The following is a 19,744-nucleotide window of genomic DNA, read 5'->3' on the forward strand; positions in this document are numbered from 1 at the left end:
CAGAAGTTGTTGTCAACTGGAGACAGAGTAGAAAAACTACATCGTAACAGAATTAGGGTTATGATCATTTGAAAATATATGGGTGCAGTAGAGAGAAGATAGGCATGAGATTTAGATGATTCCAGAATATATGGAGTCCCAACTAAAATGACAGAGCCAAAGGCACATCCTCTCCTATACATGCTTGAAGCTCAGCACAGAAGCAGAAGTAACAGCCAAAGCAGTCCTGATAACTGCTAGCGGCAACAAATTTGAGAATCCTTTGGCTCTACCCACATTCTTGAGTGAAAGCATGTAGCACTGGATACTGCAAAGCAAAAGATCCTGCTCCTGACTGGAAAGGTACACATCAAAATCCTTTTACAGAGGTGCCAAGGCACAGTTAGGCAGGCCCTCAGGACCTGTGCTATCGGTTCAGATTCTTCAACAGCTTAAGCCAACATCTACACCGCTGTTTAGGAACAGGCACAGGAGAGGCACAGACTTTTGAGAGTTCAAAAAGCCTTTTTTCCCCTCCCTTCAGCTAGCGTAAGAAATGCTTCTCCATCTCACTTACAAGACCCCTCTCCCCTGTACAGTCAGTTTTCTTTTCTCTTGACTATAAACTAAATCAAAAATAGTTTCCCTTTGCTGCCTATCCACAGTTTCTCAGCTTTATGACCTGATCACTCTGCTTCAGGGGAAACTGTTGCTCACTTGCTAGAACTTGCTTGCCTTAACTCATTGCCCTTGACACTGCTCAACCCACCACTCTCAGATGCCATCAACAGAAGAGAAGCCACCAAGGTTTTTGCCTTCACTGCATTTGGTCTGGGAGAAGTATGATACAGTCCTAATGAGCATGGACCTGACTCTGCACATGCTACTGCAATAAAGCACACTAATTTGCTGAATTGGAATTCAGAAACCGTTCTTGTACTTCTATAAAAACACTCATTTCTTTGCTAAAGAGGCTGTGCTGCCTATTCCATTACTGTAATTCAGGCATGTTTCTTTGATCTTCCTCTAGAATTACACTTTTTCCACCACAAGTTTCAAACCTGAAATATTCACAAGGATTATTTCCTTAGTCTGCCAGTCAACTCAAGCACAGGAGCTACATCACTACAACTACCAATTTCTTGTTTTGTGTAATTTATTTAAAATGAGGTGCAAGACTGAAAGATTTAGGATGAAGAATAAAAAAGCTGAACTTTCTTCATAACGGATTTTGGTTTTCATTCCTCTTTGAATCTATAGAATTTTATTTTCCTTAACAAAATACACTTAAATTATAACCTGTACTACATGGCAGAGAGAGAGACTGTGCTTCTCATTAAAATCTTTATATATGGGTCAAAGTGAAAGTTTCAAAAATAGGAGGACAGAAAAAGCAAGGATTAATAGTGGAACCATTATACAACTTCAGAACAAGTAGAGATCAATATTCAATAAGCGAACTTTTTTTTCCCCCCACAGCCTAGCCTAGTGAAGCAGAGGGGATAAAGAAGTTAAAGACAATAACCCAGTAAAGATTTTCAATGTGAGTACATATTGGTAAATAATTTTGAAGAATGTATTAAAATATGTAAGGTAAGTAATCAGATTTTCCAATAAATGCAAGTTAATGTGTTCTGCGAGGGGACATCTGGCATTTAATGTTAACATAGCTGCCAGCAGCTCAAATGAGCAAGTCTATGACTACCTTTTTGCTTTTTAGTCACTGCTCTCCAGAAAGCCACAGCCACTACAAGAAAAACCAACACACCACTTGTCATTCATGAGGAATAGATGGAAATCATGATTGACTTGGGGAACTCCACCTTTTTTTGTTTCCCAAAAATGAAAATGCAAATCAGCTGCTTTCATACAGACAGAAGTTTATGTAGCAGAGGTGTGCTCTTTATTATCTTAATTTCGTATACTGTAGCCCACTAATTATTAATTAACGAAGAAACAGTAATTCCTTCTACTTTATTTTCTCAGAAGTAACTTCCAGACATTTTTAATTATGAAGAAAGGTTGTTTCTGGTATCACTTGGAGTGATACAGTCTGCTTAAAGCTCAGCCAGGGGATCATGTCACTATAGGCTATCTAAGCCATGGTAACTGTTCAAGTCCATGCTCCGGGCTCACCCTAAATGTAAAGTGATCCACTGTACCTTAATCCTGAGTTATGTGGGCTACACTAAGCTCCCTGTCTGTTTTTTCCTAAGAGCATGGAACAGGAAGCTGTAATGGGTGATGTGTAGGAACTCTAGCATACATGTGCACCCACGATATCTGTAGGAAATTTGAATACAGGCAGACAGAATTATATGTATTTGCTGCAGATAGAGGCAAAAGGCTGTAGAAGTATATAAGTGTGCGCTATGAGTATGTTCATTGATTTTGATGCTAAAAGAGAAATTACTATATATTGCTGCAAAAAGTATTATTCAGCTCTGGTTTTTGTTAAGATAAGCAAGATGAAATTCTGATGTTGCTTAAAAAAAACCAATCCTACAGTACTTTAAGAAAAGATTGTAACACAGCGAAGAAGATGCAATACAATAATTTAGTCAGTCAAGAAAAACTATGATATTTAAAGAATACTGCTCACACCCCCTAAAGTTGGTGAAAATTAATCTCCAGTTATCTTAAAAATAAAGCATCTTGGAACACAACTTTCAGAACCCTTATTTGGGAAAACAAGTGAAGACACATTAAAGGCTAAAAATAATCATTCATATACCATTCTATAAAGTTTGGGAAGCAGACGGAGATTCACAGCCTATATAACAAAGATTTGCTGGTGAATTACAACAACCTGTAATAAACATCCAGTTTTTAAATCTTGGCACACTGGGAAAGATGTTGCTCATCATCTCCCATGATGCATGCGGATGAGAGCTGTGAAATTTGATTTTAAATAGAGTATCTACTAGCACCAATATCAAAAAAACAAATTCTATCAATGCCTTTTAGTCACTCATTAAAGCCTCAGTTTATAAGCCCTTTTATACAGGTGAAATCAGCTCAACATTGTTTTGTTTTCTAATTACAAATTCAACAATGTTGGAGCGCACACGTCAAGGTATGTGTAAAGATTTACAAGCTGAATCAAGATATGGATATGGCACACAGCCTGATAGATACTTCAAAGAAACTCAGAAACCTACAACACTTCATTAATCTGCTGTCAAGACACCCTTAGGCAAGCTAAGTGTTCCATGTCTGTTTTCCCCTTCTGCAAAACAGGAGGAAAGCATTTTAATTGTCTCTAGCTTCTTCTGACCTGAGAGTTAATCTGTATGCCCCTTTTCCATAGGGGATTAACACATTTTAGAGGCACACTAGATCACAAGTAGACAGAGGTCTGTCATCTTGTAAGGAGCACTGATGGACGGATAATACTTGCACACTGTCGGTGCCTTCAACTGCTTTTGTGCAAACACTTGGGAAGTGTCAGAACAGCTACCCTTCCTCAGATGGATGTTTTCCAGTGAAGGCATCACGTGAGTTTTTCTTAGGCAGTACATACAGATTTCTTAAAAGGAATTGCTTTCTAGATATATTCACCTACTCTCTCTCAGTTTTTCTTTTAGATAAGTTTCATTATTTTATTCTGCTCTTCCCTTTTATGGTTTACAATAATGAGTTAGAACAGCCAATAAAATTAAATGTACTTTCTCGACATCTCACCTCCCAGAGACTTTCTGTAGTTCTGCTCACACAATATAAATCTGAGATACCAGAGGTAGCATTAAAAGAGCAACAAATTATGAGGTATAGAGTACTGGATCGCTGCCACTATATCTAACTTGCTTGCTTGGTTCCTTGTGGTTGTTACACAGCTGACTGCTGGAAGCAGACTGCAAAGAATAAACTCCCATCAAGCTCAAGCAGTGGAATTTCTTTATCAGTAGATCATTAGGAAAAGTCCTAACTAGTTAAATTGGTGTTTTGATTTTTCGATATCCAGTACTTTGAAGCTCAGTGTAACTAGAGATGAAGCACTGCATAAAAGCACCCAACGCTTATTCAACTTCAACACTCAGGGGCGGGGGGAACCCTACATAGCCATAATACTTAAGATTAGAAAAAGAAGAACACAAACACACATATGAGAAAATATTTTAAAGAATCAGATAAAAGGGTAAAATACTTTGGAAAAGAGCTCTAAAAAAAAAAAAAAGGCGATATCCTATTAGAAGATCAGGATAAACACGTTTTGCCAACCAAAAAGACTCTAAGGATGCCCAGAAAAAAAAGCCAGAAAGATCAAATAGGAGGGTCTTTGAAGGATTTAAAAAACAAACAAACAAAACCAATCAAAAAACCCACACAAATCCACATGGGTAGAGAAATAGCTTGCTGAAATCATGAAAGCTAAATCGTGACAACATTTTCAAGTACAGATCAAAAGGAAGCCTTCAAAAAAGTTGTGCGTACACAAATGATGAAATCAACAATCACAACCAAGAGATTCAGCAGGTTTCTCCACTTGACGCAAAATATTCTTCAGTGTGCCACAAGAGTGACATGACAAAAGCCTGCTAACAATAAAATAGCTTATGATAGGTGACCGATGAGCTGAAAAAGACTTCCACACTACCGATAAAGTGGACAATAAACTGAAAAATAAGCCTTCAAAAGTGCAAAACAATGCCCACAGGAAAATGCTAATTGCACAGAAATAAGGATAAACAAATTGATCAGTTATTACAGTCACTGAAGATTCTGAAAACATCAGTTCAAGTCAGGCTGCAATCAGAAAGGAATATGGCATTATTTAAAAACAAAATGGAGAACACAAATCATCAATATATTATCCCAGTATATCCACAGATCACACCCATCTTGAATACAAGATGCTGTTACAGCCATTTTTCTTTTTCCAAAAAAAGATATGAACCAGTTAGGAAAACACAGGACAGGATGAGGTATGGCATGAGGTATCAGGAGCTGAAACCTAGAACAGTATGATCAGAATAGTCAAATCAAGATGCTTATCATTCAGAAACATTAAAATCCAGATACTTCATCTCTAGCACTAGCTGAACATATTTAAATACAAATACTTCATTCTCCAATCAAACTATTAGTCCCAGATATTTTTGTTTTATGAAACCATCTGCTTCAGAGCTATATGAACTGGGACAAAAATTAAAGATTTATTGACATACTTACACTTTGCAATTCCAGAATTTATACACTGGCATAACTTTTTTTCATTTAAATTTGAAAACAAAACCAATGAACTACTTACCTCTGGCTGAATTGCTTTAAATACAGGGACATCCATTAGTGTTATCTGACCCTGAAATAATAATAAAAAAAAAAATCCTAAATTAAGGTCAAAATTAACCTTGCATTCCATTAAGTTGCTGTGCTGCATGAAAACTGTATTTGTTCTGTTTCCTTTTGACTTCCATTTTGTAGCTAATTTCAGAGGTTTCAGCTCCTACCACAGAGCTGTCCTGCAAAACCAGAGAATAAAGTGTTCCAAACTTTTCATTTAATAAAATAAACAAATTACGAGAAATTATTCTCAGGAGCATAATACTGCACTTACATGTGCAAGTCAGAGCTTCAACTCAGAAACATTATATAAGAAGCTATCCAAGAATACAAGGAACTAACTTTAGTTGCTCAAGGGCGGTTTCTCTTCAAACTCTGAATCTTAGTCTTAAGTGTTACACAATTATATTGAAACATCCCTAAAATTTTTCAAATCAATACTTGAACCACATTTGAATAACTAAGCTAAGTAATTGTTCAGTTGCACAGCAACAGTTAAAATTAAATACAGCCATCTCACTTCCAGCAAGTCAGAACCAATAAGTACACTTTCATTCTAGGATGTCTGTTTAGCTTTGAAAAGGGTAAAGGAGAACTCACAGAGTCAAAGACCAGATTTTGCATTTTGAAACATATTCACAAAGCCTTATTTTAAGCATATAATTTCGGATTTAGGATGGCTGTCTACCTATGTATTCATAATAAAGAGACCATCTCTTCCAAAGAGTATATAAGTAGCCCAGAAATACCAGTGCCATCTGCATTAGATATCACAAACACCCTTTTAACAGTGAATCCAGAGACCTTGTTCGGTTTCCTCAGATGCAAGCTGCATAGCTTTGTTCCCATTTCCTTGACAACGGCAGTTCCCCCATTTATACACTCTGTGGTACACACTGACAGCTTTGTGACCCTCACAAATTGCAATTTCCATTGAATGCCATTGTTGGATAGCAAAATAGCTTCTCAGATAAAGTCAACCTTGCAGAAAAATTTTAACTAGGATACTCCAGTTGAAAGAAAGCAGGTGCAAAGAGATGCACCTGTTCTAATGAGAGTACCTAATGAGAGACAAGAAGCAATGTGTTTTGCCAAAGACGACCAAATCTACATTTTTTAGCAGATCTCCGTGACCTCTAATCTACTTTTAGGTAGGAATTCTAGCAATTAAACATGACCATAAAAAAAATTATATAAATCAGTCCCAGTTTCTGTAACTGGCACATTGGACACAATCATCTGGTATTTTGCAGTACAACATCATAGAAGTAACAAACCCTTCGTAACTTTGCGTTTTTACAAACTCTCTTTCCTGGGCTCTGCTTTAATTGGCTGCTCTTTCTTCCAAACAACTATGTTTTAAAGCTATATTAGATTTTTCTAGTCTTGGGCTAAAGTGAGATTAAATCAGACCAATTTGACTGAATCCACACACTCAACTACAAACAAGGCCATATACACTCACAAATGTGCAAGTCTGAACACCTTTGTAGCAGTAAATCTTGTACAAACTTTTACATAAACAAGACATTCTTGGTCTTGCAACATAAATACACTTGTATGTGGTATGAGGCATACAATTTGTACCTACCATTCATTAATATCCATAAACTATTTAAATGCCAGTGTAAAAAAAATTAATCCCCGAACTACCATTTTTAAATGTGGTTTAACAATCAACTGATCAGCTGCAGCATCTGTCTCGACAGCACAAATTATACTGTACCTTCAAAGTTTAGATGAAGGCAAGGATATCAGACAGACATACCCCCCAAAGTTTGTTTTAAGCAGCAGTGACAAGTAAGAATGGAAACTCAGGAATATCGTAGGCCAGAAGACTCTTTGCCTTCAACATAACTTCATTCTTCCATTGCACCCATAGCAATTACAGTAAAAGTACATAATAAACTTCTGCCAAAAACAAATGATGCCTTTCAAACTAAAAGCAAGCAACCTTGCTAACTGAAACCGTTCTATTCTTTTACTATGAGGCCTATGAAAAAGTGACTTATTCTTGAAGGAATAAAAATGGTTTCTTTTCCTACAATTAAAGACTCTTTCAGCATTATTTTTTAGATCATCAACACGAGAAACACAGAAATCTTCACATGAAGCCTGTTTTCAAGAGGGGTAATTTTATCTTGCCACAAAAAGTACTGACAAGCAACAAGTCATTGCTGGCAAGGGAAGCAGAGAAATTTGTGAAAGTGCGCCCAGACAACATAAACAATGGTGGTTAATGAAACTTTGCTTTTGAAGGATTTTGAATGCGTGCACAGACAATGCTAGTAATTTTTCATGCTATTTCCCACCTTTTCCTAACCTAGGCAGGTTATCTGGGAAGGACTAGGACCCTTAGACAGTAACTGGAGTACCACCTTGCCAAAAGCCATAACATGCTTGACAATGCTTTGCTATAGGTGAATGGTACAGCTCGATCTTTACATTACACACAGAAGAGCTCTAGAAACTTCTAAAAGTGTCATAGATGTCATTCTGGGTTATGTTATGCTGCACCCAGGTAAGCAAATACGGCTTCATCTTGACAATTTAATAGGATGCCCTCTTATTTGAGATATCTATGTATAAGGCTCTTCTGAGGAAACAAACATGCAAGGCATGTCTTTACTGGGGCAGGGAAAGACATCTGACAAGTAGGGGGAACAAGATTTTTCTCCAAAAGCATGATATTTAAAAAAGGGGCAGGGAAAATCTGACTAAGTGATTTCTAGAGTTAAAATGGACTTGAAGCTAATAATCAAGATGCGTTCAGAGAACACTTATCATAAAAGGAATTGAGGCACAAGTTAATATATTTATTTCTAAATCTTACTTAAAAGTTTAAGATGATAAATTGACAATGCCTAAGAAAAGAGCTTCCCTATGAGCGCAGTACTTATCTAAATACTGCACAGAAAGTCTATACCACAGTGTAGGACAAGCTTGCCTGATATTTGGGGGTGTGTGTTATTCCTAAACTTCCCAGTCACTAGGAAAGAGCAAGTCTATCCCAGTTCTGTAAATCATCTAACAATGTATCCATGGCTGTGCAGGCACAAGCACCGAGGAATTACACTTTCTTACCTGTAGGGAACACTCAAGAGACACATGCACAGAAGGAAAGCATGGATTCATTTCTGTCACTCGATCCAATCCTGACTATAGAGCAGCCACACATTAGAGGAAGAGTTAACTCTGCCTTTCTATTTCCAACGTGAAGAACCCAGTCCTGAAACACCAGCCATAGAACTCAATCTCTAGTCTCCCATTTGTCTGCCAAAGTATACTAAGCTTTCTCAGAAATGTATTTTAGGTAAACACGTGGCTGATTGAATGTATCGCTATACTTCTCAATTAAGGAAATTAATTAGAAAATTGGTTGGGGTGGGGAAGGTGAAACCAAAAGAATGGGCACTTCAATAAAATTTGAATATAGGGTATGTTAGAACATCCTTACAAAAGACCCAGGCCTTGCAATGGTTATTAACATTTCACTGCAAATCATCCTCATTAAAATAAGATTACAACAACAGTACAATAGAAATGAGCCAAGAAACCGATTCATTGTTCACATAGAGGAGAGAATGCTTAAATATAAATGTTGTCTTTCTTCCAAGCCCTCCAGAATTTGTCCTCTTAATCAATCTGAAGTGCCTTAGCTAAATTAGACTATTACTTGCTTCAGTAGTGACTCCTAAACAAATCAGTACTTAAGACAGGATCAACACCCAATATTTATGAAACAAAGACTGCTATTATAGCTTCACACCAGAATTCACATATCAAAATAAATGCATACATTTTAAATGGGGATATTAAATGGGTATATTAACACTGAAAAAACACATAAATGCCGAAGTTCAAGATTAACGTTCATTACTAAAAAAATTTGAAATTGCTATTAAGTACATTACAATATTAAAAAAAGCAAGTCTGAGAACTAAAAAAAACTCAGTAACTTTGAACACAGAAACTTCTTTCTTCTAGTATCACATTGATATTAGGACAATTTTTTTTTTTTCTTGTTTGGTTTACACATCTTGCTGCTTTCACTAAAAGCAGTATCAATCTTCAGTAACACTGTATCACATTATCATTTGTTCAAGAAACATCCCTTATTGAGGTTCCTTTCTTAGAGAGCTCGCAATTTCCATTACGAGTTCCAAGCACTTAAAAAACTGTTCGCAATTCAAAAGCAAGCAACTGATAGCTGAATACCTAAGCTGATAGATAAGAAGCCATTTGAGTTTGTAGATATGACAGTGTACCTCACATAAGAGTTTAAAAATACCTTTGACAAAACAGAATTTTTTAAACATTGACTTATCCATATTTATAAGTCTAACACTTAACTGAGTTTTCACTCTTTTAAAGGTGCTTGCTCACTGCTAAGTCAAAAATAAAGCAAACTGAAAGGCTGGCATTCTAATTAATAGCAATCGAAATGACAAAACTTCAAAAATAATGTATGATATTTATGTTAGATGCCATTTCTCAACTCTAACAACAACAACAACAAACTTTTACCATGACCAAATCAATGGGAATTTAAACCCCAATAAACAAAGCCATTACTTTGGTTTCTGCAGTGAAAGAGATACAATGCACTAATTTTTCTCATTCCAGCTCCTTAACTCAGCCAATTCAAATTCCTGGATAGCTCCGTCTCCTAAATGTGGTTTAATGTTTTAATATTCAAACCAAAAATTGTAAGTGTTCACATCAATTTGTTACATGAAGCAAGCCAACCATAACCTCTCTGGCTTTTGAGTTGTCAGCTGCATAGATTTAAAAAACAAATTAGAACTACATGTGCAATACAAAACTGTGAACTTATTCTTACTTACCATTTAAATAAGCATTCTGATTACACAAAGATAGGGAAACTTGATATTTTCTGCCTTTCCAGAAGTGATATGCCTATCAAGTTCATTTATATATTCAAGTACTTCTTGATTGCTCAGGCAATGAAAGAGCTGAATGGAAGTTTTGTGTTTATGTTTACCCTAGATCCTAGATAACAATTCTAGAATATGATTAGAAGTACATTTTTAATGTACAACTAATATATTTCCCAATTCTCAACCACTTGAAGAACCCTACAAGAGAAAAACATCTTTTAAAAAACCACGAATGATCATCTTACAATTAACGCACTGGAATGGTGGTTGGAAGATAACTTTCCGCCCCCTGCGCAGCCATGGGAGCTTTTGCATGTGGTAGAAAGACCTTGCCTGGGGACAGTCCCCAACAGTGAAGTTTAAAAATATTTTAGCTCTCCTGAGATGCTGGACTCGTTAACAATTTAACTACTTCAAAATACTAAAATTATTACACACAGCTTCATATAAATATAAAGAGATTTACCCTTCTCTCAGGGAGATCTGTCAGGCCAAAAATTTTACATCCAAATGATTAAGAACTACATTTCAGTATACTGCTTCTTTGAGGAATATGGAGAAGCTCAATGAAATGAAGTTTTTAAATATTCCCCAATTCTTGCTCTTTTCTGTGAATACATATGGATTACTCTCCTTTCATAAAACCCTGTAACTTAAGAACTTCTAGTTGCAGTTAATACCACTGCATTGAGCTCCTCTCCACACTCCTATATGAAAGTTCCCATTTGAGCTGGGCTATAATCCCACCTTTCTAGTCCCTAGACCTTCTCAAGCATGAACCCCTTCTATCAGGCTACTTGCTGTACTAGAAGTTTTCCTGCCATGTACCTACCGTAAGGACAGTGCACTTCCCATAGAGCTCCCGGACAGAGACCCTCAGTGTGAAAAGAAAAACTAAGTTTCTGTCCGAGATGAAAAAAATCAGATGTCTACATTTTGGTTATTGAAGAATACTGCCATAATCTTATTTTCCTTGAAGCCGTGTTGGTTCAAGCAGCACTTCATAAATTGTTCCTTAATCTGAATTTTTAGAAGGAATTACATTTAAGCCTTCCAACTTGGCTTAGCACTGTCTCTCCAGGCTGCCAGAATACTTTTCCTCACTGAAAAAATAGCTAAGCCTCTGTTAAGCGCTGCATCAGTAGGAGAATAATTCTGCTGTCCAAAATGAACGCTGGGGGATTAAAGTTCCTGTGTTGAAACTCTACTTGTTTTCTCACAAAGTCCACTCCAAAACTTTTATCATTAATAGTTCCTCCACACACTATAATAAAGTTGCTTCTTCTTGCTCTCATTGGGAACATACTTATTCTTTAATATTCTTCTGTAAAATAAAGCTAACAGGAACACATACAAGAAGTCGTCCTTTTTCATCAAAAGCTCCTAGGGCCCAGTATTTCACTTTATTCAAACTGCTCTCAGATGCAGCAGACAGACTTGCCTCAAACTCCCTAATCCACTGACAACCAGCCTCAGGAGAGGCCAAAACCAACATTACTGCCAGGAACCACGTAGCACAACTCACACCAGTAGCTGCACAGGAACTTGCAGAAGGGGCCGTGAATCTGCCAGAGTCGCGCACAAGAGAAAGTTCTCCTGGGGGGAACCTTGGGCCAGTTTAAGTTAATTTTGTTCTGTTTGAAGGGGCAAAAAATGAGTTTGTTGAACCCCACACACCTCAAAACCTATTACTGCACTTTTATTACACACACAATGCGGTTCCAGAACTCTTGGGACCTGCTTCCTTTACGAAACACTCTTATGCTTTCTTCAGATACAGATAACTTGATATTTAACTGTCGTAAGAATGCCTCAGAGAAAAATTCCTTGTTTATTTAAAAACTATTTAGATGAAACTTTATTTGTGTATTGTTTCCAAAATAAGCAATATTCTTTTTTCCAATATCCATTTGACAAAGCTTAACTGGAATCAAAAAGAAAGAAATATACACACATCTTAGCTTACTTCATAGCGCTTTCAGAGACTAGGGCAAAGAATAAAGAATCCCTCTTAGATAACTGGGTGGAAAAAAAAAGCAATGGATTTATACAGCTGCGCTTCCCTTAATTCTACCTCAAATATTTACACCACTGTGGCTAAGTTGAAGTATAAAATGGAAAAGCAAGTCAAAAAGTAATAAACAGTCAAATAATTAAACAGTAGCAGTCTAAGGAATAAGAATTTACTGTAAAGCAAAAAATAAATATTTCTTCAACCTGAGGTTCGCCAGCATCTTAATTTGGAGCTCATGTCCCCAAGCATTTTCCTTTTTTCTTTCAGTCTCACCAGCCCCCTCTTTCTACTGCCACTGCGCCATTAACATATCCCTCCCCCACAAATTGTGCCCTGTATGCTTGAAACCACACTTCTCCCTTCAACGAAAATGGACAGCATTCACTGCGACTGTGCCTACCCTGTACACACACAGCGGCTCCATCGGCAGGGCCAGACACCAGTGGGTAATCCTGGCACCAACTTGTTTTGTGGCTTTTAGCCGCTTAATAAAGAAGTGAGCAGTGATCAGCCTAAAAGCAGGTATTTAAAAGAGAGACAGTCTCCTTATTAGGTGCAGCTAGAAAGCTGTCTGTAGAATCCTTAGCAGAAAACAAACGTGTCCTACTTCATACTCACTGAATGGGATTCTTTTTCCCCAAAATTTAGGAAAAACGTGCACGCATCCAATACATCCCCTGGATATTGTTTTTGTAAGCTACAGGGGGATAAAGCAAACTATAAATTTGCAACAGCAGCAACTATGCCTGAAGATCTCACCTGTTTCAGCTGTAACTTGGCCCTTTCTAAAGCGGCCTTCAACCTTACAAAGAACTTGAAACACCTGGATGGTAATAACAGTATAACTGGACTATTACACATATATTACAATAATCATTTCTGTTACTGTTCAAACTAGACCCCTTGAAAGGCTGGCGTACTTTTGCTAAAAAGTTAGTATGAGACTGAACAAAGGACAATTACATGAAATGGCACACCGACTGTGCGTTCAGGATAGTGTTAGATGACTGCCAAAGGGAAGAGTACAGAAATAAAATCACCAAAAATATTTGCACTTGGGCTTCTCTTTGGCTTGGTAAGCAGCTTCTTGAAAATACAGGATTACAAGCAATAGCTTTTGTAGTCCAACTTCTCTTAACCACTAACTGACTAAATAGATCAAGTTTTGAAATAACAGTGTCTCTAACACAGTGGGAACTGAAAAGACACCTGTGTCTCATATTGGTACTGAAACCACTAGCATGAACCTTATTTCCCGTGTGTCTCAAACTTAATTATCTTTCAGATTTTTGCTGCTCTTTCTCCAGCATAGTTGTAATTGTTCCATCTGTACACAGTGACCCGTTTTGATCAAAATGCAACATATCATATAAGGTACAGGATGAGACTTACCAATGCTGATGTTGCCTTTATCAGTTAACTCATCTTTATGCTACCTATGCACTGGAATTCTTTTTCATTCAAGCCAAGGTTTCCTAACCATCAATTAGACAGCTGTCTAACTAGCTCTTGTGCAGCAACTTGCTTTTATTGATGTTTGACTGGCTTTATCACATTAACTTTTCTCTCCATAAATAAGGTACTCACACAGCCCACAAATTATTTCCTCAGTTTACCACTTAAAAGAAAAATTTTTAAAAACACTATTCATTCTGCAGCTGGTAACAGAGTTCAGCCTTCACTAAGTCACAGACAACAGCAGTCTGCCCTGCATCCGTTTTACAAGAGCTATCAATAAACTAGAAGTTTTCTCATACTTTGAAAAAGCAACTGGTAGCTTATTCATGTCCAATCTGAGAGGTACATCCCCACTATTATAATGAAAACCTTACTAACACAGTTTTGCATTCTCATCAGTGCTGGTGTCCTCAAGAGCTTGGCCATACTGCATCACTCAGGTAGTCATCACATTAACACTGAAATCCAGATGAAGATATTATACTTCTCTATTACAGTAGGACTAAAACCAGGAAGAATAAGGAAATGGCCAATAAAATAAAAAACAAGCGTAAGGGTCAAAGGTACTTTTCCTCCAAGGCACCGAAGTTTTTGGCAAATTTATGTATTTCTACAACCTTCAGCAAGAATGATCAGAAAAAGTCAGCATTCAAAGCAAGCAAGCCCTACTGGAAAAGCAGATAAACTTGCCTGGGGAAACAAACATTAATGAAGAAGTGCAGCTGTGTACAGAAACATTGAAAAAGAAATGAAATTAATTATAGCCTTGCCAAAGCGCTGAACACTGACTACTGGCAATTTTGTTCAATTGTTCAGAATTCTATCTATAAGACATTTCAGATTCATTTACAATAAATGAATCCTGATACAAAGAACTAGATACTTTAAATGAGAGAAGGCTAAGAGTAAAGCTGTTTTCTTTTGGGGAATTGAGAAAACAGCAGAATTATACCGGATAGTATAAACCAAAAATACAACCACTGGTTTGTAATTGTAATGTGAAATGCTTAACTAAAAGATTCCTTTCTGTTTGTGAGTGGAACTCTACCCAGTTTGAGGCATAACATGAAAACAGTAAAAACACTGGATTTTAATAAAAGATTTTTATCCAACCAAGATTTAATAATTAGGTAACATTTAGAACACACATGAAGGTAAAAGGGTTCTGCACATGAGAGATGAAGGATTAGACAGTAGAGGACAGTAGAGCAAAAGGATTATGAAATGCGACACAAGACAAAGCACCTTTGTGTATTTTGCTGTCCCAGGGAGTGACAGCAACTTCAGAGACTAAGTGATCTACTCTGCTGCTCAGCAGCATCCACCACTGGCTAAATAGCAGAGCCATTCAAAGGAACCTGTAGCTCTTCTGGCCTCAATGCGTAATTCCACTTGAATTTATGCCCCTAGCCCCAAATTCCCTAAGTACTTACACTTCCTTTATGTAGAGAAATCGTAAGATAAAACTGAAAGAATATCCAGCCCCAAAAACATCTTCCCATGAAAAGCAGGTGATTCATTGCCCAGCTGTTCCTGACAACAGAACCAGGAAGAGGCCTGAACCACATGACTTAAACCTCTGTCAGGAACAAATCCCATTAACTATCCAAGAAGAATTTAATGTGTAAGTACCACTTCATAATCCAGATGCTTTAGATTTTCAGTGTGCTCATTACAATCAATTTAGCCATTAATAATTAACTGAAATACTTATTAACAATTAAAAAAATAGAACAAACTTAATGGGAATATTTTGTGATACATGCTACTATGTATCAATAATCTCCCCAGGAGAACTCATCATGAATCTCATCACTTGAATTATAAATGCAGTAAGAGCAATAACTTGTTCGCAGTCTTTCTAGTAACGTACTTGAATCACTTAGAGGGACCATCTGTCATCTTAACCTCTACAAGCAGGGTTAAAAAAAATAAAAAAAAAAATCACACAATGTTTTAGTTAAACATTTTTACTCATTTGTTCTTGGTTCTGCAGGATACCCAATTCATTATTCTGTACCATTGCACCTGAAAGAAGAAAACAGTCCCTACATGTAAGAATTAACAGAGTAAAAATTAAAACCTCCAGGAAAAAAAAAAAAAAAAGAAGTACAGATCGAGTATATTCTTGCAACTAAAATATGGATGTCAGAATTAAGCTGCATCATATAGATTTAAGAATCTTTGGTCTATGTTACATATAAAAGTGTAAAAAATGCCTGGATGGCACAGCCAAAAAAGATCACTTAATATTATACAGAATATACACAATTAAGAACTATAGTGCAGGATCCATTTTTGAAACCCATGGACAACAGAAGTCAGGCAAAAAACATCTAGAAATGGAGAAGCAGAGGAAAAGCTGACAAGAAGATTCACACACAAAGTAACAAAAATTACTTGAATTGCTTACCGCATATTCTTCTGGTGTAACCTTTAGAACATCAAATACCACTGCATCAAAGCTCTTCTTGAGTTCAGCTGAACCTTTGTCACTCAAGGATTCAGAGCTGCTACTCTTCTGCAGAAACAAACAAAAACACTGATGATATTTTGGTTCACTCCTTTTTTGTTTTTTACACTCCCAAAAGCAAAATTTCTGTTCAAACTGTTCACAGCATTTTTCCGTTGGGCAAATTATCAATTTAAAGGCAGTCACAGGACATACTTTCTCCTGACAAAGACCGCTAACATCGGAGACTCTCAAACTAACTTCAACGGATTTCAAAGGTGTTCCTCAAAACACAAGTTACATTTCAACACATAACTAAATTCCAATTTTGTTGACAGGAAAGTTAATAACAATAATAACAATACAGTCACACTGAATTTCAAGCAGAATAAAATGACACTACAGAGAGGAAAAAGACAAGGTCTGCCCCAAAGGAATAGTTAATATTAAAGAACAGTACCAATCTCTTCCTGTTTCTCTTAGGAGCATTAAAACTTATACTGTAAGCTACATATGTGTTCCTGTTGAAGACACTCAGTATATACAACTGTAGTGCTTTTTTTTTTTTTTTAAAAATGCTAGTAATTCACATTTGCGTGAAATACCAGATCCTAGAATATTATTCTATGAATCTTTACCTACAACAAAGATTTAGCTTCCCTGCAAAATACAAATACAATACAAAAATTAACACTTTGTATGAAATTAACACTTCATATTGGTTTCATATGAAAACAATACAACTGCATTATAAGTTATACTTCCTCTTGTATATAGTTGCAAACCTAGATTCTGTTCAGTCATTACAAGAAAGAAGGGTTTTTTCACGTGGAGATTGAGATGTCACATCCAGGTGTACACTTCACATCTGAACCCCAGGCATACTTATTTCAGAAATATGCATACAGCATGCAATCACTTTGCTCCCCCACACGCTCCTCTGAAGACCTGAAAGGCTATGCATGTTTCTTGCTTCTTAGTTTTTTCTCACTTACAGAAACCTGGCGTAAAACAAACTCTCAACTACAAAGTAAGAAATAAGATGAGACATGTAGACAAAACCATCATGAAGGATCACAGTTACTACAGTTAATAAATGTATCAAATTTAACGCTTCTTCGTCAAACAGTACACTTTTCTGAAGTACAGCATGGCACCTGCTTGCTTCAACAATAGCATAGCCTTGACGTAAGTGCTAACAGAGCTCCCACAACAGTTTTGCTAACACTTTGTTTGGAGACATTCAAGAGAAAGAAAACTAGTATTGGTGCACAGAGCTTATTCCCGCCATTGCTGAGAGCTCCAGGTCAGCTGTGGCAAATCACACTGAGCACAAACCAAGACTTGCCTAGTCTTATGCTGGAGACTGATGTATCCTTAAGTACTCTATCCTAACCACCATCACAGGGGGATACCTCCCAGAAAGCTGAAAAGATTAGACTTTGGCCCACGTAATGAAGGCACTTTCTGACAGCTTGTGTAATTTTACTGCTAATGTTGAAAGTTTTCATGACCATGGATATGGGTCATATACACAACCTGCACATGAATGACCACTTCACCAGATCACTTCTGGTGGAAGCCAAATTTCAGCACTATTACACCGTACCTTCAGTAACACCTGCATCATGTCTGCTGATGCCAAAGCAGAAGGGAAGATAGCACATGGTCACTGATGCTGGTAAATAGTTCTACTGTGCTAATGTCTTCTCCTAAAAAGCTAACAAGGCAGTATTTTAGGGCTACACTATAGATTTTGACTTTGGCTTCCCACTCAAGAAACAAGAACATTTGAACTCCTTGAGAATTCAGACAGCTGAAGTAACCTCTTGTCCATTTTTAAGCACTTTTGTTATAAGGACATATAAAGAAATTACATACTCATTTAGTAATCATGTCTGGTTTTAGTTAGGTTCTTCTAATAGGACCATCCCTCTGAAAAACCTAACTTTGAAAACACCACCAAAACTCCATACCAGACAGGCATTTTCAGTAACCAACATACCTACAGAACATTTCAGTTACAAGTTCTCCCTCCTCCTGGTGAGTCAAGATAGGAAAAAAAAATACCACTTGCTGAAAGCAGATTCATGTAACTTTGCCAAAATATGTTTTACTCATTTTTATCAGACATCATGCAAACATTCAAGACTATCTTGTTGAGTAAAAAGAGAAATTTCCTCCAAGAAAATTTCAGTTGCATGCCAACAAATGGTCAATCAATGATTCATAATACAATGATAAGGGAAGTACAAGAATCTCTATAAAAACAAACAATGGTCTTGGAGATTGATGCCAGCTTTCTTGTTTAAATCTTGACAATACTTGACAGTTCCCTTCATCCCAGTACTACACGGCATTATCAAAAAAGCCAACAAAAACTTAAAGACTTAAAGAGGGACTGATTTGCGGGGGGGCGGCAAAAATAATTTGCCCACAAAAAACCCAACAAAACCAACCAGGTCTTGCAAACCTTCCAGCATTGCTAAGAATTTAGGAATCAGTCACAACTCTCAACAGCTCCACACATGGTCCTAGGAAAAAGAACTCAAAAAGTTCTGGTAATAACTTCACCCCACCCTTTCTTTTCCTTAACAAGTAGATGACAAACGGAAAACTATATTAACTTCAAAATAAGAGGCATCAGCATAGGAGGTCAATCTCCATTGCTTGGCTGATACACATGCTCTTAACTCATGAGCTGTTCAATTCTAGATGGCAGAATCTTTGGTGGGCAGGAGGGGACCCATACCAATGCCTGAACATAGTCCAAGAGACAAAGGGAACAACCTTATTCCAGTGCTACTGTGTCAGACCACCCCTTGACACACACACACACACACACACACACACAAGTACCTGTCAAAGAAGAGAACATTTCCCACAGGCCTTGCCAGCCCAGCTTATTGCACTAAGAGCATCTATTATCATTAAAACTTGAAAAGAAAAGCTTCCTTGTCTAGATGTGATGGAAGAGAACATTAAAAAAGGCAGCTTTGGCTATGGCAAGGCTGTAAATGCTAGCTCATGTTTTATTTTGGCATACAAAGGTCAGAACTTTAAGTTATTCACGTCTAAACTGGGGCATATGAAACCAACACACAAAACAAGAATCTGCTGAAGCAGATCTGTTAAAAGAAAAACTTACATTTTGGTGAATTTAAAAAAAAAAAAGAGTACTTATGGTCTTAAGTATGCAATAACTGAGTTTTGTAATCCTTACCTCTGAAGCAGTAGCTGCAATATTAACACTGCTTGACTGTCCGTTCATTAGGTCCATGCTGCCCACACCATTAATCTTCAGCCCTACATTTACAGCAGCAGGATCATCTCCAAGGCAACTGAATAACCATTCCTACAAAGAGCAAAAAGTAATCAGAAACCATTTTATTCATGTGTTTTAAACAAAATTCAGTATCTAAAGTCCATAACAAAAATAAAGTACTTCCAAAACGGCTACACCATTTTGAGGTCCAAATTTTAGATTCAAACACACATTCTAAAATTCCCTACTTAAAAACTACATAAACAACTGAAGGTTCCATTGCAATCCACTACTTACTGGCAGGATAGACTTTCATATTCTTTTCTACACTATTTTCTATATACCAGGTATCAATATGTAAATGTACAAATTAACCCTAACTTAAAGTCAGG

At 36.9% G+C, this 19,744-nt stretch overlaps 1 protein-coding gene across 8 annotated transcripts in view; it reads right to left on the reverse strand.

Moving 5' to 3' along the window:
- Window positions 1–19,744, reverse strand: part of RALGPS2 (Ral GEF with PH domain and SH3 binding motif 2) — a 133,246-nt gene that overhangs the window by 86,480 nt on the left and 27,022 nt on the right. For all 8 annotated transcript variants that reach the window (XM_082314100.1, XM_082314102.1, XM_082314099.1 and 5 more), the window contains exons 2-4: window positions 19,311–19,442; window positions 16,049–16,156; window positions 5,231–5,281 (exon numbers count right to left, since the gene is read on the reverse strand). In XM_082314100.1, the coding sequence (XP_082170226.1) occupies window positions 5,231–5,281; window positions 16,049–16,156; window positions 19,311–19,367 (216 nt within the window). In that variant the 5' untranslated portion in view covers window positions 19,368–19,442. The remainder of the gene's footprint in view (window positions 1–5,230; window positions 5,282–16,048; window positions 16,157–19,310; window positions 19,443–19,744) is intronic.

Source organism: Platalea leucorodia (genome assembly GCF_965183815.1).
Source record: "Platalea leucorodia genome assembly, chromosome: 5".
In the NCBI taxonomy this organism is placed as follows: Eukaryota; Metazoa; Chordata; class Aves; order Pelecaniformes; family Threskiornithidae; genus Platalea; species Platalea leucorodia.